The sequence below is a fragment of the Leptopilina boulardi genome, unplaced genomic scaffold (genome assembly GCF_019393585.1).
Source record: "Leptopilina boulardi isolate dan_hultmark-lab unplaced genomic scaffold, ZJU_Lbou_2.1 LbouV2_183, whole genome shotgun sequence".
Taxonomy (NCBI): Eukaryota; Metazoa; Arthropoda; class Insecta; order Hymenoptera; family Figitidae; genus Leptopilina; species Leptopilina boulardi.
In genome coordinates, this window is record NW_026137733.1 from 8,026 (window position 1) to 28,446 (window position 20,421).

The 20,421-nt window shown below is 31.2% G+C and overlaps 2 protein-coding genes across 2 annotated transcripts; both read left to right on the forward strand.

Annotated features, from left to right (window-relative positions):
• The first annotated feature begins 9,369 nt into the window (after window positions 1-9,369).
• On the forward strand, window positions 9,370-10,549 carry LOC127277836 (proline-rich protein HaeIII subfamily 1-like). Its single transcript, XM_051299226.1, has 4 exons — window positions 9,370-9,426; window positions 9,480-9,871; window positions 10,306-10,310; window positions 10,404-10,549. Exons 1-4 carry the CDS (start codon window positions 9,370-9,372, stop codon window positions 10,547-10,549), a joined length of 600 nt encoding a protein of 199 aa, XP_051155183.1.
• A 1,848-nt stretch (window positions 10,550-12,397) lies between these two features.
• On the forward strand, window positions 12,398-14,218 carry LOC127277837 (uncharacterized). The gene has a single exon (XM_051299227.1). It carries the CDS (start codon window positions 12,398-12,400, stop codon window positions 14,216-14,218), a length of 1,821 nt encoding a protein of 606 aa, XP_051155184.1.
• The last annotated feature ends 6,203 nt before the right edge of the window (window positions 14,219-20,421 follow it).

The following is a 20,421-nucleotide window of genomic DNA, read 5'->3' on the forward strand; positions in this document are numbered from 1 at the left end:
CCAATTGTTTATTTTCATTTTTACTTCCATTTCCACTTTTTCTAATTATCAGTCCTACTTCCACTTCCATTGTTCTAATTTTCATTCCCATTTCCACTTATTCGAATTATTATTCCCACTTCCACTTTTTCTAAATTTTCTTCGTATTTCCACTTCCACTTCTATTTTTTTAAAATTTTTATTCTCTTTTCCACTTGTTTATTTTCATTTCCACTTCCATTTTTTCTATTTCCACATCTACTTTTTTAAATTCATTGCCATTTCCACATCCACTTTTTTCAATTTCAATTCTCATTTCCACTTCCACTTGTTTATTTTCATTACCTCTTCCATTTTTTCTAATTCTCAGTCATACTTCCGCTTTTAGTTTTTCCAATTTTCATTCCCTTTTCCACTTGTTTATTTTCACTTCCACTTTCATTGTTCTAATTATCATTCCCACTTCAACTTCCTCATTTTCTAATTCTTATTCCCATTTCCACTTTTTCTATTTCTTCTTCCCACTTGTACCTTTTCTTATTTTCATTCCTTCTTTTATTCCCATTATATTAATTTATTTCGCCTTTTCCACTTTTTGTAATTTTCATCCATAATAATATAAAAAAGTGGATAAGTATGTGTGAATGGAAATTAGAAAGAATAGAGTCGAAATGGAAGTGGGAATGAAAATTAAAAGAAGTTTAAAAGTTTGAATAAAAATTAGAAAAAGTGAATATGTAAGTGGGAATAAAAATTAAAAAGTGGATGTGGATGTGGAATATAGAAAGTGACCAACATTGACCTATACACGGAAAAAATTAGTCGCGTGAATTTTAGGCGACTAATCGAAGACTCTTGGATATTATAAAATATTTTACGGAGTTTTAGAAATACTCCACGATTAATGTTAATGTAACACTTTAATGCAAAATTTAGACAACGAGTCGAGGAAAATAGTGCTCAGAAAAGATGCGCAAACTCTCAAGTATTTTAGCCAGTTCTTTTCATTTGTGTATATTTGTGATTCTTGTCTCTTAAATTGAACCTTTTAAATTTAGCTGGACAAATATGTAGTTTTGTACAGCATTTATTATTTAAATATAATTAATTAAATTAAATTTGTATGATGTTTATAATAATAAATAATGTAGTAAACAATTTTAATCTTCAATAATTATTATAAACGTAATAATAACACAGTTATATATAATATAATTAAATCGTTTAAAAAAATTTAATTAATTAATAGAAAACAATTTGTGTGACTCAATTATTGTTTGAATTTAATAAATTTTTTTACACATTTGATAAATAAATAATAAAAAAAGCTGTAAAATATTCTTAAACACATATTAAAATACTATTTAAAATTCTAAAACATGTCAAGCAAAAATAGCTCATATTTTTAATTTACAAAACATTACACTCTTTTTCACAAGCGGTGAAAAAATGTTACGTTTAGTATATGAGGACGATGAGAAAGTTCATTCATAACGAGCGAAATAGCAGAATCGTAGTGTAATATAAATGTATAGGCGTGTTAGTTTTAGTATTAAGTTTGCGGTAGAGAATTGGTTTAAACCTGTGAGTCGTGATTGTGTGTATATGTAGAAATAATTAAATATAGGGAATAATAAAGAAAAAATAAAGAAGAATTAAGAGAATTTTTTTCATTGGTCGATTTAGAGTTTTTGTTTTCCGCGACTGTTGATGAAACTTTAGAACACTGTAGAACAAATTTTAGGTTCGCAATTTTCCTCGACTATCGCCGAATCGTTTGCGCTCCGTCTCCATAGACCGACCGGTAGTGTTTTTATTTTCATCGATTGTCGCTGAAAGTTTAGAACATGTTTTCTAAATTCTCAAAGAATGTACTCTATTTTTTGAATTACTTCTTCGTGATTTTTAGAGCTAAGTGATTTTAAAAAGTTAAACACTCTTCACTATATCCATGAGTCTTCTACAAAGTCGATGAAAATTTCCTTGACTAATTTTTTCCGTGTAGGCAGCGGTTAGTCACATTCAAAACTCCTACACTGAAAAAAATATTTATTTGGTTCAAATACTCGATTACTTGATTATTATCAAGTAAATATTTATTTGTATCAAATAATTATTAATTGAATCAATTAAATGATATTTAATTCAAATAAAAAATTATTGGTTAAAATATAATTTATTTAATTCAAATAAAAAATTTTTGGTTCAAATAAATATTTATTTGATAATACTCAAGTAATCGAGTATTTGAATTAAATAAATTTTTTTTTTGTGTAGTTTTCCATATTTTTTAGTTGTGGTCAATATTTCCGTACAAATTGACCAAAAGTAACTCACTGCTACCCGACTACTATTAGAGCGTGCGTCCGAGCGTCGGTCGAGTTATTTGATCGGGACCCTCAATTGACCTAGAAACCAGGCTAATACTTGAGGACCTTTTTTGATAAAAAAAAAATTTTCTGAAATTTTTTCCCGGGAGCGATGCGATGCGTGGTAAGTATAAATTGATTTTTATCGATACGCTTTTCTACATTATAATAATTAGTCATGCGAAAAAGATTTATTTTATTTCTGTTAATGGACAGTAGTAAAATTTGGTAATTCAACATGCGCAGCAACATAATGCCTTACTTATCAATATTTGCACATGCGCAAAAGCGTAATTTTAAATTTATTAATGCGTAATTGAAAAATTGGGAAATTTAAAATGCGCCTCGATTATTTGTAATTTTATAAGTTAATAATTAAATTAAGGAATATTTAATGTGCCCAAAATTATTTTACATTTTATGACGTCAGTCAAATGTAAATATAACCTCAATTTTTCTTTTTGTCGGAAACCTTATTTATTATTATTTCATGTTTGAATTCTGTTTTTAAAATAAATTGGAATGGAAGGCCTCTTAATATTCAATGTTAATAGAAAAATATTCGTATAGAAATTTATATTTTATCAGGGTATCCAGCAAGAAGTACAAAAATAACTCCCTAAGTTTTCCCTTACGCATTCTTCACATTTTTCTTTACTAAATATTTAATATGAAAAAATGGAAAGTATCAAATATTAAAGCATCTTCAAGATAATAAAGTCATTTTATTTATAAGCATTATAAACTATGTCTTACACCGAAAAATTTTAACAATTCATAAAAATGTTCACTTTTTGAAAATTTGTAAAAAGTTCCCTGACTAAAATGTTGGTCATTATTTTGATAAATATCTAATATATTATTTCCTCTCTTATAAGTAGTCTCTGATTGTAATAAATTGCTTTAATTTTTATTTTATTTTTAGGGGTCATCCATAAAGCATGTGATACACAATAGTATGAAATAGTGAATTTTGAAGGAAATGGTAAAGTACGCATACTAGGAGGGGGGTTTAATTAAGAAGGTTTTCAATCGTTTCATTAATACTACTAGTCTATACAGTATTCTCAATTCCCTATGTTACACTTTCTAATTAAATATTGTTAACATTAATAGTGAATTGTTTAAAAATGTTATTCTTATTATTACATATATATATACATGTGTGTGCGTGTTTTCTGCAAAAAATCTTTAATTTTTTTGTTTTTAATGGACAATCAGAAGTCTTTTGTTATTTGAGAATGTTCAACATGCACTGAAAGAATTTATACGATAAGTTTTTTAAGTATATTATAACATCTTAAAATTTAAATAATTCAATCATACCTATGAATAATTAAAACCGTTACATTTAAATGAAATTATAGGTTTTCAATAATTTCATAAATTGAACGAATCGTTATTGAAATCATTTATTACTAATTATTTAGAATAGCTAATTGTTATTGTATACATTTATTTGTTTTTGTCCTCTTTTTAGTTGATAAGTATACTAAGGAATATTTAATATACCCTGTTATTTTACTATATCATTTACTTCACATAATTTTAATTGAATTTTACATAATGTTATTAAGTAAATTTTTATTTTTAATAACCTATTAGTCATTTGTAAAGTTTTAATTATAGTACAGCACATCACCCTATTGAAAAAAACACGTATAATTATACGTATATTTATACGTTTAATTATACTTGTCTATATTTTATAATATTTAGGTATATATTAATAAACAAAAATATATTCCATATTTATATATTCCTAAATATTAAAAATTATAGACACGTATAATTATACGTATATTTATACCTATAATTCTTGTTTCAAATTCGTATATCTTATTATACGTATTATTAGGGTAAGTCCGGGGGAGTTGGCCATGCGGGAGAGATGGCCAATTCAAATATTTTATAGAATTTGCTGCTAGGTATCGCTTATTAAAGATTAGTTCGCTTTGTTTTGTGGCAAAACACAATTAAAAGAAAAAACTTCACAAAAAATATTGAAAAAGTAAGTAAAAATCTGATTTGTTGTTTTTACTAGTTCGGAAAAAAGTGATGAGTTTACTTTTCTCACTGGTGTTATGTTATTTTATAGAATAATTTTGAATTTCATGTTTTTTTGTAAAGTACATGACCCAAGCTTTGTCATAACTTTATATTTATTCAAAAAAAGTATTTATTTATTTAAATTTTAGTTTTGTCAATTTGTCTCCTGACAGGAGAGATGACCATGTTTTTTCGAGGTGAGATGGCCATACTGTTTGAGTTATTGGCACCCTTGAGATTCGTGTTTTCGCTAAAAAAAAACATTAATTCTGTGGCAAATGACATTTTTTATGACATATATTACAACAAGACACTCCAACAAAGATTTTCAAATTTAAATATGAGCAAATAAAATAATCACTATTGTGTAATTAAATCTTAAAAACGTTTATAAACAATCATAACACAGGTCTACAAAATAACACTTTTTTATATATATAGCGGAAAGGTTTCCAATGTATTTTTGTGTACTGAACCCGATTCCGGATTCCAAAATTGAGTGTCACATCAGGATTTTGAATAAAGTGGAGGTAAAGTCCCCAAAAACAGTGTTTTTGAGGGTTTTCATTATTTTTTTATTCTTTTACCAGACACTTCTATATATGCTTAAATTAAAGCTTAGATCGTACACTTTAAGACTCTTTAAGCAGGATTAAAAAAAATTTGAAATTTTGAAAAAATGGGGGTAAATACCCCAAAAATTTTTTTAGGTGACTTGAACCTAATTTTTTTCAAAATTTCAAATTTTTTTTCCTTACGCTTATGAGTCTTAAAGTGTAAGATATAAGCTTTAATTTAAGCCTATATACAAGTCTCTATCACGTCAGGTTAAGGAGAAAAAAAATACTGAAAACCTTCAAAAACACGGGTTTTGGAGACTTTACCCCCACTTTACTCAAAATCCTGACGTGATACGCAATTTTTGTAACCCGGGATCGTGTTCAGGACACAAAAATAAATTGGAAACCACTCTGATATCTCAAGAAAATACCTTGTAGACTTGTTGTGTTGGTGAGACAGACAAACAGAGAGCGCTTATAGAAGACTGGATTCAGTGCAATGATTGTCACAGTGGTATAGCTATGGGGGTACGGGGACAGGTTCTGATCTCGGCTAAGTTACCCCCAGTCGGTAAGGTAGATTTCTACATTATCAGCAGCTGGTCGAATTCAAACCCAGTTGGTAAGGTAGGAATCTGTTTTACCGACCGAGTTAGTTTACTAGCCACCCAATAGATGGCGTCACTAGTGAATTCAAATCTGCTTGGCGGGATATTTAAAAATTTAATTCACAATTTAAATTGGCTTGGCCGCCATTTTGTTTTACCGACCGAATTAGTTGAGCGGACACCCAACAGATGGCGCCACTTAATATTATTTATAAGTTCACTGTGTTTTATTATTTTAATATATAGAACCACGTAATGTTAGTTAAATCTGTTTTACTGACACATAAGATAGCGCCATCTATAAATTATTAAACATAATTAATAAGTACAATATGTTTACCAACATATAAAATAGCGCCACCTATAAATGGTAAATTGAATATTTTTAATCAATCAAACAGATGACGCTGTAAGGTAAGTAAGTTTTATCAACTAATTATTAATTGTTTAAATATAAATTAGTTATGTTAAGTTTAATTAATATAATATTTAATTCATAATTATCTATAACTAATTATTATTTCATCTACTTGTTTACTATAATTTGATATATCATATAATTATATTTTAGTTATTATATAAAAATATTTATTAAGGTAAATAATAATTATTATAACTTATTAAAATATTAATTTATTCTCAACTATAAAAAAGCATACTCAAATTGAAATTCGCGTTGCTTTTACTTGCGATTTTTGTGCCAGCCCTGAGAGAATTTCAAATTTTTGGATTGTTCAATTCTTATAGAGAAAAATTAATTATTTTTTACACTGAAATTTATAAGAAAAATATATCCTTTTTAACATTTTGAATTAGAATTAATAATCAGTCTTATACCATTAATAAATTTAATATTTAATAAATATTTTGTTAAATTTATTTAAGAAATTCATGTTTGTACTTCCCTGATTTCCATTCAATTTTATGCGTGGCGGGAATTTTTAAGTTCCAAATTCTTTAACGTTTTAAATTTATTATTTCATATGTTTATAAAAGTAAAATTATAAGATTATAGTGAATTCAATCTTATCTTAATGTATTTGTTTTATAGTAAATAATAAACAGTGTTTTTAAATCAAAATTATGAAAATAGTGAAACATGTGGGATACATTTTAATTGTGCCGCCCCTGAGCCACCATGTTAACACCTAACACAACCTTTCACGCAAACGTTAAAAACATCGAAACTAGAAAGAACGTGTTCAACAATGGTAATTAATATTTGTTTATTAAAATCACCTTTTAATAAAGCCATTAATAACAAATTAATAAAACACTTTTTACAGAATCCAAATATAATCGCACTTTGTAGGTGTGTGCAGATTAATTGTCGTTTCAGACAATTACAAAGGAGATACAGACGGCAGGTAATGTAAATATTGATTTTCATTGATCCTCACTCTTTATAAATCCTAGTCAGAAATTTTGTCAAAAATCTTCTTTTACCAATGTATATTTGACTATTTCTCTGTAACTTTTCTTGACAAAAATCTTGTTAAAAGTACTCTATTATTAGTATGTATTAAACTTTTTTTTTCTAACCTCTTTTATTGAAAAAATCAATTGAATTTTCACTATTTCTCTGTAACTTTTCTTGTCAAAAATCTTGTGAAAAATATTCTATTATTAGTATGTATTAAATTTTTTTTCTAACCTCTTTTATTGAAAAAATCAATTGAATTTTCACTATTTCTCTGTAACTTTTCTTGGCAGAAATCTTGTTAAAAATATTCTATTATTAGTATGTATTAAACTTTTTTTCCTAACCTCTTTTATTAAAAAAAATAAATTAAATTTTAACTATTTCTCTATAACCTCTCTTGTTAGAAATTTTGTCAAAAATCTTCTATTATTAGTAGGTATTGAACTTTTATTCCTAACTTCTTTTATTAAAACATATTTGGATATAATTTTCACTGCTTCTTTCTTGTTAAAAATTTCCTTTTCTTAGTATGTATTAAACATTTTTCTTTATCTAACCTCTGTTGTTAAAACCTAATTTAATTAAATTTTCACTATTTCTTTGTGGTTAAAAATCCTATTTTTTACCATTATATATATATATATATATTTAATGTTGTTCCATCTATCTAACCTCTTTTAGTAAAAATAGTTTATTTCTCTCTTTATAATCTATTTTATTAAAAATCTTGTCATAAATTAATATTTTATTCAATTTTTTTCAGATTAACTGGAACCCAAGACTTATTGATATGGGAGGAATGGAATACAATCCAGCTGTGCCAGGGATTTTTAACAGAAGGAGAAATCGGTGGGATCAACAACCAGAAGCCATTCCTCAGCAGGCAGTAGAGGAAAATATTCCAGTTGTTGCTGAGAATAATGGAGATCAAGCTCCATGGATTCGCATAAGAACACATCCACGAATCATAACATCAGTACGTATACCACCGGTCGAACTAGATATTCAACCGGAAGTGCAACCACCGGTCGAACAAGAAATTCAACCGGTAGTGCAACCACCGGTCGAACGAGAAATTCAAGCAGATGTGCAACCACCAATCGAACAAGATATTCAACTAGTGCCCGCACCTCTTGTTCGCCCAGTGCCTGCACCTCGTGTACGCCCAGTTCCAGCACCACGTGTTCACCCAGTTCCTGCACCACGTGTTCACCCAGTTCCTGCACCACGTGTTCACCCAGTTCCTGCACCACGTGTTCGCCCAGTTCCTACACCACGACGCGCCATAGAAATATCCGCTCGTCATCTCAGACTAACAACTCGCCAACGATTATACAGGGCTATGAGAGTCTTGGCTACAGCGTCCTCGAAGAAAAAATGCTAGTTTCTCTTTTTATTGCATGCCAATGCTAATTTTACTTTATTTTTTGTTTTTTTTTCATTTATATATATTTTTCTATTCTTTTCTAATGTTCAATTTCAAACTTAAATTCTTTCAGTTTAATCTTTGATACTTTTATTTTAAATTTTTAATCATTCATGACATGATCTCAGATTTTAATAGGTTTTTCGATTGTTTTTTCTCATTTAAAAAAAACCTTTTTTTGTTTTCATTATTTTTTAATCATTTAATAATCTCATATTTTAATAGTTTTTTCAATTGTGTTTGATCATTAAATAATCTGAGATTTTAATAGTTTTTTACGTTTTCATTTTTTCTCAAACTTTCATTGAGCTCAAGTTATTTTTTTTTGTTTATTTATAAGCAACAAATGATCTCAAATTTTAGTAGGTTTTTTCAATAGTTTTTTCCTTTAAAAAAAAAATGTTTAGTTATGTTTTGTAAACTGTTTTATGATTTTTCCTATTTATATATTTTATGTTTCACAATTGTCTATGTGAAAATGTTTTATATTTTTTTTGTAAGCATGTAAATGAAAAATGATATTAAAATATAAGTATTTTTTTAATTTAACTGTGTTTTTATTGGGTTTTTAACACATTTGTTAATTTAAACTCTTATTTAAATAAGGATAAGATTAAAAAAGATGTTAATTTATGTAATATAAATTTATTTTTAATAATTTACTATTTGCAATACAATCTTTAATAAATTTAATTATTATTATTAAATTGATTTATTAAGTAAGTATATTTCATCTTTTATTTATCACTATTTTATTTTCATCTTTAATTATTTTTATAATTATGATAAAACTTTAAATTCAAAATTCGCGCGGTATTTGCAACGCTGTAGTTTTACTCAGTCGCCACACGCTGTGGTGGGGTTAGTGCATATGGTGAGAAAGCGGTCCATAAGTGTTTGAGCTCCATGGTGTAGAGCTCATTTCCAACCGTCGCACTGTCTCGAGCGGTCTACGATGGAGCATTGGTGCAACTGCTACAACTGCACGATGAGGAGGGTGTCCATGCACAACGTAAGTATTAATGTTCAGGATATTAATTAAAAGGTGCTTATTAATTTCTTTAGTTGCAGAATCCCGACCTGGAGTTGCCACTCCCGGAGACGCCTCCAGGTACTCCACCGCGATACCCGTGGCACCGTCCAGAGTCGCCACCACCGTTTGTGGAGCTGGGGTCTCCGAGAACCCCACCAAGAGATCCTTGGTATCGTCCGGCGACACCAACTCCAGAGGGTCAAGCGCAACCACAGGCACCGACTCCAGAGGGCCAGGCGCGACCGGTTGCCGTCGTGAGGCCTTGGCAGCGCCCGCTGTGGGGTCCTCCAAGGTCGCCAACCCCAGAGGCTAGGGTGGAAATGTCGGAAGCCAGGGTGGAGACACCAAGGTCCAGGGTGGAAGCTCCAGAGGCCAGGGTGGTGACTTCAAGGGCGCCGACTCCACCACCTCCCAGCCCTAGGCAGTGTGGGGTAATTATTATTAACATAAATATTGAAATTCGTTTCGAATAAATGTGTGATTTTTGTAAATATGTATGTATTTATTCTACGCATGCGCGATAGGTATATTAACTTTGGCTTTTATATTGGCGTTGCACCTTATAATTGACCATGAGTAAGAGTGGGGGTAAATGTAGGAGTGAGGGTAAAAGGTAGGAGTGGGGGTAATAGGTCTGCACATGCGCGAAATTTTGGGTATATATTCGGGATCGCGGGCGAATTTAGTCATTCTCTCTTCTGTTCGCAGGTGTTCCAGCAGTAGCAGTCTCCCTTGTCATTTATTAACTGTCTTTTTTGATATTTTTTTAATATTTATTGTATTATTTGATTTTTTGATATTTATTGTATTTTTTTTATATTTTTTGTGTTTATTGTATTTATTTTTTATATTTCTTAGGTTAAGTGTGTTCTTTTCTAGGTTAAGTATTTTAGTTTATAAGTGTGTTCTTTTAGGTTAAGTTTTTTAGCTTGTAAGTGTGTTTCTTGTGTTTTCAGAGATGAAGCGGAAGGCCACAACCACCGATGGACCACGTAAGCATCCGAACTACAAGACCATCCTCGATGAGTGTGACGTCACGATTCCACTCATCAAGGAAGCTTTGGAGCTGGTGTCACTCCTCGGAGACGTCGACTCAAGATGATCATTTATTGAACGATGGATTGCAGAATGCTCGAGACATGAAAATCTGTTGTCGAGCATTTTGAAATCGATGTATTTTACACATCAAAAGCAGAGATGTGTGAGCATTCTGCAATCCATAATCAGATTTCGCGCTTTGTTTGAGTCACATGTTGTAGATGGCTCTGGAGTCGGTGATCCAGACATTAATAAACGCGTTCGATGGGAAGAATGTGAGAGTGCTTTTGCGTGCAGATTGTACACTAATGCGATCCTGAATCTTGTACATATTGATACTAGCGCGTTTTTGGACGATGCGTCCACACTTTTCCAGGATCACATTAGGGATGCTCTAAACAAACATGGCGCCATCTTGGTGTATAGTGTTCTCATCACACATTTTAAAAGGGTTGAGAATGGTGAGGAGGTCGTTAAGCCTATACCTTTTGGTTCTAAGGCTAAAAGTATTGTCCCCACAATCCTCTTAGATGATTGGTTTAATGAGAGCATCAAGCAGCCGATTTTGCGCAGTGTGGAAGAGTTTCACGCAAAGGGTTCAAATTGGAATCTCCAATCAATTATAAGACTTGAAATTAATGTAAACAAGTACAACCCTCTGCGTGCAAGCTCATATATTGATCTACCTCCACAAATTAAAAGAAAACAAGCATGTATTAACGTGAAAAATGAAGATAATAAATGTTTTAAGTGGGCGGTTCTCTCAGCCTTACATTCAAATATAGTAAGAAGTGATCGAGTTTCCAGTTATAAAGAATTTAAAGATGACTTGAATTTCCAAGGTATAGATTTTCCAGTATCACTAAAAAATGTCCCGAAATTTAAAAAATTAAACGATGTTTCGATTAATGTCTATGGTTTATCAAAATATTACGGGGACTTCTCAGTACATCCTCTTCACCTCACTGTGGAGAAAAGAGATGAACATGTAAATCTCTTATGCGTTGCGGATATGTATGCGGATGAGAGTGTTGAAGAAAATGTAATATGCGATGGCGGTGATTTTTTGAATTTCCATTATGTATGGATAAAAAATTTACCTGCGCTAGTATTCAAACAATTGTCAAATCATAAAGGTAAAAAGCATATCTGTGATAGATGTCTACACTATTTCTATTCTGTAGAAAAACTTAATGCACACATTGAAGATTGTAAGAAAGTGAATGAGTGTAAAATTACGCTACCGAAGCCGAAAGACAGTATTATCAAGTTCAAAAACTATAAAAATAGAGAGAAAGTACCGTATGTGATTTACGCCGACTGTGAAAGTTTACTTCTTCCAGCTGATGAAGATGTAAACAATTTGAGTAAGACTGAAGTATTTCAACGCCATAAGCTATTAAGCATCGGCTATTATTTAAATTGTAGCTACGACGAATCTCAATCTGTTTATGTACCATGTCCGAAGCATGAAGCTGATCCAGCTAAATGGTTTGCTGGTGAGTTAAAGCAGATTGCTGAAAAAATTGATGAAGTATTTAAAAATCCGATACCAATGACTGCATTAACTCCTCAAGAAATCAGCGATTTTAAGCGAGCGACAATATGTCATATTTGTCATCAGAAAATAGCGGCAAGCGATAAAAAAGTCCGAGATCATTGTCATCTTACTGGCAAGTATAGGGGTGCTGCGCATGAGTCCTGCAATATAAATTTTCAAGATTGTCAAACGATCCCTGTAGTGTTCCACAATTTAAGTGGCTATGACGCCCATTTTATAATTTACGCGATTTCAACGAGCTTTGAAGGTAAAATTGATCTCCTCCCCATTAACAAAGAGAAGTACATTGCCTTCACAAAACATTTCAAGGGGAGTGAGGTCAAGTTTCGATTCATTGACTCTTTCTGATTCATGGCATCATCCCTAGAAAAACTCGCATCCTACTTGGACGAGTATAAAACTGTAAACGCCGTTTTTGCCAGTATGGTGACTGATCCGGATAAAATTAAGTTATTAACGCGAAAGGGTGTTTTCCCCTATGAGTATTTCGACTCAAAAAGTAAGCTCGATGAGACCGAATTGCCTCCGAAAGAAAAATTTTATAGTACTCTTTATGATGCCGGTATTTCTGATGAAGATTATGAGCATGCGCAGAAAGTTTGGTCCGATTTCGATTGTCAAAATCTCTACGACTATGTCCACTTGTACATGAAAACAGATGTATTGTTACTTGCTGATGTCTTTGAAAACTTCCGCGAACAATGTGTAATTGCGTACAAGTTAGATCCTGCACACTATTATACGACCCCCGGTTTAACTTGGGATGCTATGGTCAAGTACACGAGTATAGGATTACAACTTATAACCGATATTGATATGATTATGTTTGTTAAGTCTAGTATCAGAGGTGGCATTAGTCAATGTTGCAACCGCTATGCAAAAGCGAATAATCCATATATGGAGAATTTCGACAAAAACGAAGATACAAGCTATCTCATGTACTTCGATGCCAACAATTTGTATGGCTGGGCAATGGCTCAATCGCTCCCTTATGGCGGTTTCAAATGGGTTCAAAATGTTGACGACTCTTTTAATTTTCATGTACCTGACGATTCCCCTGTTTGGTACATCCTAGAAGTTGATTTGGAGTATCCGAAAGACATTCATGATACTCATAAAGACATGCCATTCTGCGCTGAAAATAAGAAACCTCCATTGTCAAAACAGTTGAAATTGTTAACCACTCTCATGCCTAAAGAAAAATATGTTATTCATTATCGAACGCTAAAACAAGTTGTGGCAAACGATATTAAAATTGTGAAAATCCACCGTGTCTTGCAATTTAAGCAATCAACCTGGCTTAAACCGTACATTGACTATAACACAATGATGCGCACCAATGCTAAAAATGAGTTCGAAAAGAATTTGTTTAAGCTTATGAACAATGCAGTGTACGGCAAGACGATGGAAAATGTCCGCAAACATGTTGACATTAAACTCGTCACAAAATGGTTTGGTCGCTATGGAGCTGAAGGTCTAATCTCCCGCCCAAATTTCAAAAGTCGAGCGATTTTCGACGAAAATCTAGTTGCTATTGAATTGCGCAAAGTCGAGGTACTGCTCAACAAACCCATCTATGTAGGGTTAAGTGTGCTTGATATATCTAAGACGCTAATTTACGATTTCCATTATGGTCACATGTTGAAAAAATACGGCGATGCTTGTAAACTGCTGTATACCGATACAGACAGTCTTATCTACGAAATCAAGTGTGAAGATATTTACAAAGACATGAAAAAAGATATTGACAAGTTTGATACATCTGATTATCCCGCGAATAACGTCTATGATATTCCGCAAGTCAACAAAAAAGTCCTCGGCCTCATGAAAGATGAGTGCAACGGCAGAATTGTAACTGAATTTGTTGGCTTGCGGAGTAAGATGTACAGTGTACGCGTCGAAGATAAAGATTTTATTAAAAAAGCTAAAGGTGTTAAAGCCGGCGTTGTTAAAAAGACAATTCAATTTGATGATTATGTAAAATGTCTGCGAGATTTTGACATTCAAACTCGAACACAATATAATATTCGATCGCGGCTTCACAATCTTGAAACTGTGAAGCAGGTTAAAGTAGCTTTAAGTCCGCAAGACGACAAGCGGTATTTGTTACAGGGGAGTACCGATACTCTACCGTGGGGTCACTATGCGATCCCAAATCTCGACAATTTGTAAATAGTTGATAAGTTCGAGAAAAAAATGTCGGGAAATGTAAAGGCTGTGTTACATCCTGACATATATAATTTTCCATTTTAATTATAAATCTACTGTTACACGAATTTTCTAATAGCCCCTTTTCGTAGGCAATACCGATTGCATTTAAGATCCACGTATATTAAGTAGTTATATATTTGAATAAAAGGTGTATACATATATATGAGTATATTTGAATGTACACTTATAAAATATAACATTCATATACCTAATTATTTAAATATTTTAAATTATCAACTAGTTCTTTTAACGAAATGTTACCATCTCATTCATTATCTTGAGAGATGATAAATAATCGACATAACTATTATCATAGTAAAGTCGGTATGACAGATAGTAAAGTAAAAGAATTAATAAAGAAATAATGATGCATCTTAAAGAACACGTGTGCAATGCATATGCATGTCCACATATACGTATAAAACTAAAATATATGCATGTAATTATTCTTAAAAACAAACAGAAACACTGATTAAATGCATAAATTGCTTAAATAATTATGGATTAACAATCTAATATCAATGATCAATATCGATATCAAATAAACTGAATGTCGCTCAATTAATATGAAATAAAAGACACATACGATTCCTAGAAAATTCGTACGTGCTCTTAAACGTTTTAGCTAAAAACGTGCTCTTAAACGTTTTAGCAAAAATCGTGCTCTTTTTCTAAATCATCCCCAACAAAGTAATGAATTGACTAGTATATAAACCCATTGCAAATTAAGAGAAGATGTCAAAAGTTCCGGTGTAATCTCCGTGGTTAATATCATTGTTGAGCGACCCTTCAGTTTATTTCGTGAAAGTTAATCTATTGTTTCCTGTAACAAGGTGCAAGTTTTTGTGTTTCACTTAGAACGAATTCTTTCCTGAAAAGGTGCAAGAGAAGCAATATTAATATTTAGAACATAGTTCTTTCCTGAAAAGGTGCAAATTAAATTGTTTTTCACTTAGAATAGTTTCTTTCCTGAAAAGGTGCAAGAAACTACAATTTAACATTTAGAATAGATAAGTTCATTGATTTAACTGTCGTAATATTACAATAAAATAAAGCAGATTCTTGATTATAATTTACAAGTTGCTTCTCTTTCACATTCAGAATAGACTTCCTTCTTATGCAGGTGTAAGTGACGTAATACAACGAATTGTAACACGAAATATTACGCTTATTATCAAAAACATTAAAGTTGTGTCACACAAGTGTGAACCGACAAGCTATATCTTCATTCACTTAAGCAAATTCCAAGCTCTTGTATAACAACTCAGCGACTTCATTGAAATACGAATCTTCCTCGTAAAAGTGAGTAATCATATATGTAACTTATTTTATTAAATCATAATTATAATAAACTATTATAAAAGGGAATATTTGTCTTTTATTAACGCAAGACCCATAGTCTTTACGAAGTGACAACGATCCTACAAAATAAAAATATCAGGTTTTACCATCCTGATTAATCAGCACAACCCTCCCAAGTAAATAAATTAATTATTTGTTTAAAAACCAAGCCTTAGCTCGGGATGTAACAGGCTGTGATAAAAGAAATAAATAGAACAATTGTATTTTAATTTCATGTGTTTTTTATTTAAAAATTCCTTACATATATACATTATAACATTGATTTAACATTGATTTAACATTGATTTAACATTGATTCAACATTGATTCAACATTGATTTAACATTGATTTAACATTGATTTAACATTGATTCAACATTGATTCAACATTGATTTAACATTGATTTAACATTGATTCAACATTGATTCAACATTGATTCAACATTGATTCAACATTGATTCAACATTGATTTAACATTGATTCAACATTGATTTAACATTAACTATAAATTATACATTTGCTTTGTCTTCCCAAGTGTTGTGAGAGTTATCAAAACCAAGCCACTTGACAAGAACTTTGTTTCCACGTGTCCTGAGAATTTTCTCAACAAGATAAATGTCTGAATATTTCACTTTTAAAAGCTCCTCTTCATAAAATCCTCCACTGATGGGTTGATCTTGGTAATCCTTGAGTTTGTAAGTCACAGGTTGAGTTAATTCCACTTTATCAATTGTAAATATTTCAGTAGTCCAATTAGGAGTATAACCTTTTTCGGAAATATTTTTATATTTGCTAACTCGCACTTTGTCATCAATTTTAAATTTAGATCGTCTTAACGGAATTTTTCTGAGCTTCGAGATTCGATCTTTTAAAATATCAACATGTTGTGCAGTAACATCTTTAGACTTCATTCCAATTGTTCTATGTTTTGTGTCATTATAAGTAGAAATGAGGTTAGGTAATATATCATACCACTTGTAATTTCCTCGTAAACTGAATTGCATCCACATTTTCCTTTTAAGTGTTCTATTAAATCTTTCAACAATAGATGCTTTCAAGTTACTGTATGTTGAATAAAAATTAATTTTGTACTTTTTCATTAAAGCTTCAAATTGAGAATTGTAGAATTCTTTACCTTTATCGGAATGAAGGTTCTTTGGAATACGTCCTTTTTCAAATATGAATTTCATTGCGTTAGTCACATCTTTTCCATTTTTACTTTTTACTGGAACAGCCCAAGCATACTTGGATAAAATATCTATGACTCTTAATGATGACGTAACTTGGAAAATAGTTTTTATTTCGTTTTTTACAATGTTTTGTGCAAGTCTTAAATTTACTGCATCATGCAGTTCTTCAGCGTCCTTAACGTTACAAAGTCTTTTATTATCTATATCAAAGTGTCCACTTGAATTAACTTTAAATCCAACTACAGTAGGTCCACGTCTTGCTATTACTGTTCCTCCTTGACTGAGAGGATGTCCGAACAGATCAATGCTCATTATTGAAATGAATGACATTTACTAAAGCACACCTTAATATATGATTTTAGCCTCACGTAATTCCTCAATAATTGACATAATTTCATTATTATGACTAGTATTGCCAGCTCCTTGAGATGCCATAAGTAATCGAAGACGTTTATAATCTGTCAAGTTAATAATTTTTTGTAAAGGTTGAACTACTGGTTTAAAGGTTTCATTCAAAACATTTTCAATAGCTTCCTTCCCTAATTTCAACATACGATGCTTCCGTCTAATTGCCTCACTAGCTTTAGCAATTTGACGTAGATACTCTTTCTCTTTATGAAACATGTTGATATTTCAAGTTTTAAAACAACATTAATACTATTTTAAAAATTATCGTGTATTTATAGTGCTAGAAAACTGTCGAATCCTTTTCTATATCTTCCATCATTTAAATTAGAATCTTTATCAATTACTACAAAGCCATATTTGTCTGAATTCCAACATGTTGAACATAACTCTCGAAATTGATTAAATGTCATGTCAGTATTAACATGATCATCATACACATGTCTTAAATTTTTCTCATCTTGACGAAAAAGGACTAATAAATTAACATTATCACGTACTAAATGTTTAGGAATTCTAGCATATGTTTGACAGAGGTAAAAACAATCAACGTCAACATGTCTACCCATACAAAAGAATGCCCTTACGTTGTCTTGCTTTTCACAAGCAATATCGTCAAATATAAATATTGAATTTTGTTTTGCATCTTTAGGAGCAATTACTTCTTCATGATCACTAAATGGTAAATATTCAACTCCATCAACGTTACTCACAACTTGTTCTAAGAACTTATATTTTGATTGTTGTAATGATTTTGAGTATAAGTAAATGATGTCAAATCTGAGACCATTAGGATCTAGAATTAGAAATAGTAATACATTTGTTTTTCCACAATTTGATGGGCCACAGAAAATTGCACGAATACTACCTGATAATAAACTACCATGACGCTTAACTTTCTTCTCTTGTTGTTCAACAATTGAGTCCAGATTTACGACTGGCAGCTTATTAGGTTGTTCCTTGAATCGCATCCTGATGTAGACTGTTGTAAAAGGTATAAATGCAGCGCTTATATAACCTTTCAGTCATTCTATTTTAAACTTTTATAGAGTAAGATATGATTATTCATCATCGCTCTCGAGGGAAAGGTTTAGTCAATAGTCTTATAAATAAGTTACCATTTGAATTACATCTGCCTGGTTATCAATATTGTGGACCAGGCACAAAGTTAGCAAAACGTCTACAAAAAGGTGATCCGGGTATTAATCTTCTGGACGCCGCTTGTAAGGAGCACGATATCTCATATTCGAAAAATCGAGAAAACGTAGAAGCAAGAAACGTTGCTGATAGAGTTTTAGCTGAAAAGGCTTGGGAACGTGTTACAGCAAACAATTCCAGTTTAGGTGAAAAAGCTGCTGCTTTAGCTATATCTGGTACTATGAAAGTTAAATCAAAATTGGGTATGGGAGTTAGGAGAAAGAGAAAGTCAAAATTAAGCTTGGGTGGAAGGAAGAAAAAAAATATGTCTTCTAAAAAACTAACTGCCCTAAGAAAAATTGTAGATGCAGCTAGAAAATCCATAATTCCTGGTAATGATGCTCAATCAACAATTAAAAGTGCCATTGAAACTGCTCGGAAAGCTGTTAAAAATGCAGGAGGAAGAAAGAAAATTTTAGTACCGCGCATCTTGCCTGTACCCTCAAAAATTGGGGGTTTACTACCATTAATTGCAATTTTTGCTGGATTAAGCGCTCTTGGAGCACTTACTGGAGGTGTAGCAGGTGTATCAAAAGCTGTAAATAGTGCAAGTGCAGCAAAAGATAAATTAAAAGAAGCTCATCGCCATAATAAAGCAATGGAAGATATTGCACTTGGTAAAAGTCTCCATTTGAAATCCTATCAAAGAGGACAAGGAATAAAAAAGTGTTCAAAAAAAAATTTTTTTGATACTTCCTAAACGAGCACTAACTGACTTTGAGTTGCTCAAGTATGTTAAAGACTTAAAAATTTCTAACTTTAGAGGGGTTTTTATGCGAAATGAATTGCCGACAACAGGGCCGCGAAAAAATGAATCAGCTATTATTAATTTAGATGATAAAGATGGTTCTGGAACCCATTGGGTTGCATATATAAAAGTTAATAATAAAGCTGAATACTTTGACAGTTTTGGTAATCTTCAACCACCATTTGAACTTGTTAGTTATTTAGGTTATAATACTCTAATACAATACAATCATAAAAATTATCAAGATTATGATACTTTTCATTGTGGTCATTTATGTCTTAAGTTTTTATGTGGACAACTTGAAATCACACAAAAATATGTTCTATATAAATGATGGTATTTATATAACCTAATCAGTTTATAAAAAGTCATCATCATGGATAAATCGTTTACTTTAACTATCTCTGGCAATTCATCTATTCTGGATGCTGAATATTTTCCAACAATAGAATTATTACCTAATAGAAATTATGTACTTGGCTTAGTTGAATTGTTAACTTTCAATTCAATTGCTAATATTGATGAGGGTAAAATAAATTTTATATTGATAATCAACTAATTACTATACCTCCTGGTAGTTATGAAATTGAAGATATTGAAAAATATATTCAAAATTCTATTACAGATGGAGTTAAAAGTATAACTATAAAACCAAACAATAATACGTTACGTAGTGAAATAAAAAGTACTCACAAAGTAAGTTTTAAACCTAAAGATTCTATTGGTGAATTGTTGGGATTTACACCACGAGCGCTAATAGCTAATAAAACTCATACGTCTGACTTACCAGTAGCCATTCTCAAAATAAATGCTATTAGAATTAAATGTAATATTACTACTGGTGCATACATTAACAATAAAAAGGTACACACAATTCATGAATTTTTTTTAGTTGTTCCTGCAGGATATAAGATAGTGGAAGTACCATCACACGTCATTTACCTTCCAGTTGCCGTCACAATGTCAGAAATCATCCAGTCTTCATTCAGTTCGCAAGAGGCTAACACCTCAGATTTACGTTTCCTGAAGCAGCTCGGTCTACGGGTTTATCAACAAAATCAAAGAAAGGAAAACTAATAATTCACATATTTTTCTTTTTCTGTTGTTCTAATAAAAATGGAAGAGACTTTAAATATTCTAAGTCTAGTAAAATATGATAAATCTCTAGCACACTATGAAATTCATGCTCATCAACCGTATGTTTTATCAGCATTTAATAATAGTGATGAGATTCGTATTGCTGTTCAACATCAAGATTTATACATTCTTCCCTTTAAAAGTA

What these genes read in the sequence shown, in the direction of transcription:
- LOC127277836 (XM_051299226.1), top strand. Translation starts at nt 9,370, where the DNA reads ATGGAGCATTGGTGCAACTGCTACAACTGCACGATGAGGAGGGTGTCC. An exon ending in GGAGGGTGTCCATGCACAAC is followed by an intron (nt 9,427 to 9,479) that starts GTAAGTATTAAT and finishes TAATTTCTTTAG; the next exon opens with TTGCAGAATCCCGACCTGGA.
- LOC127277837 (XM_051299227.1), top strand. Translation starts at nt 12,398, where the DNA reads ATGGCATCATCCCTAGAAAAACTCGCATCCTACTTGGACGAGTATAAA.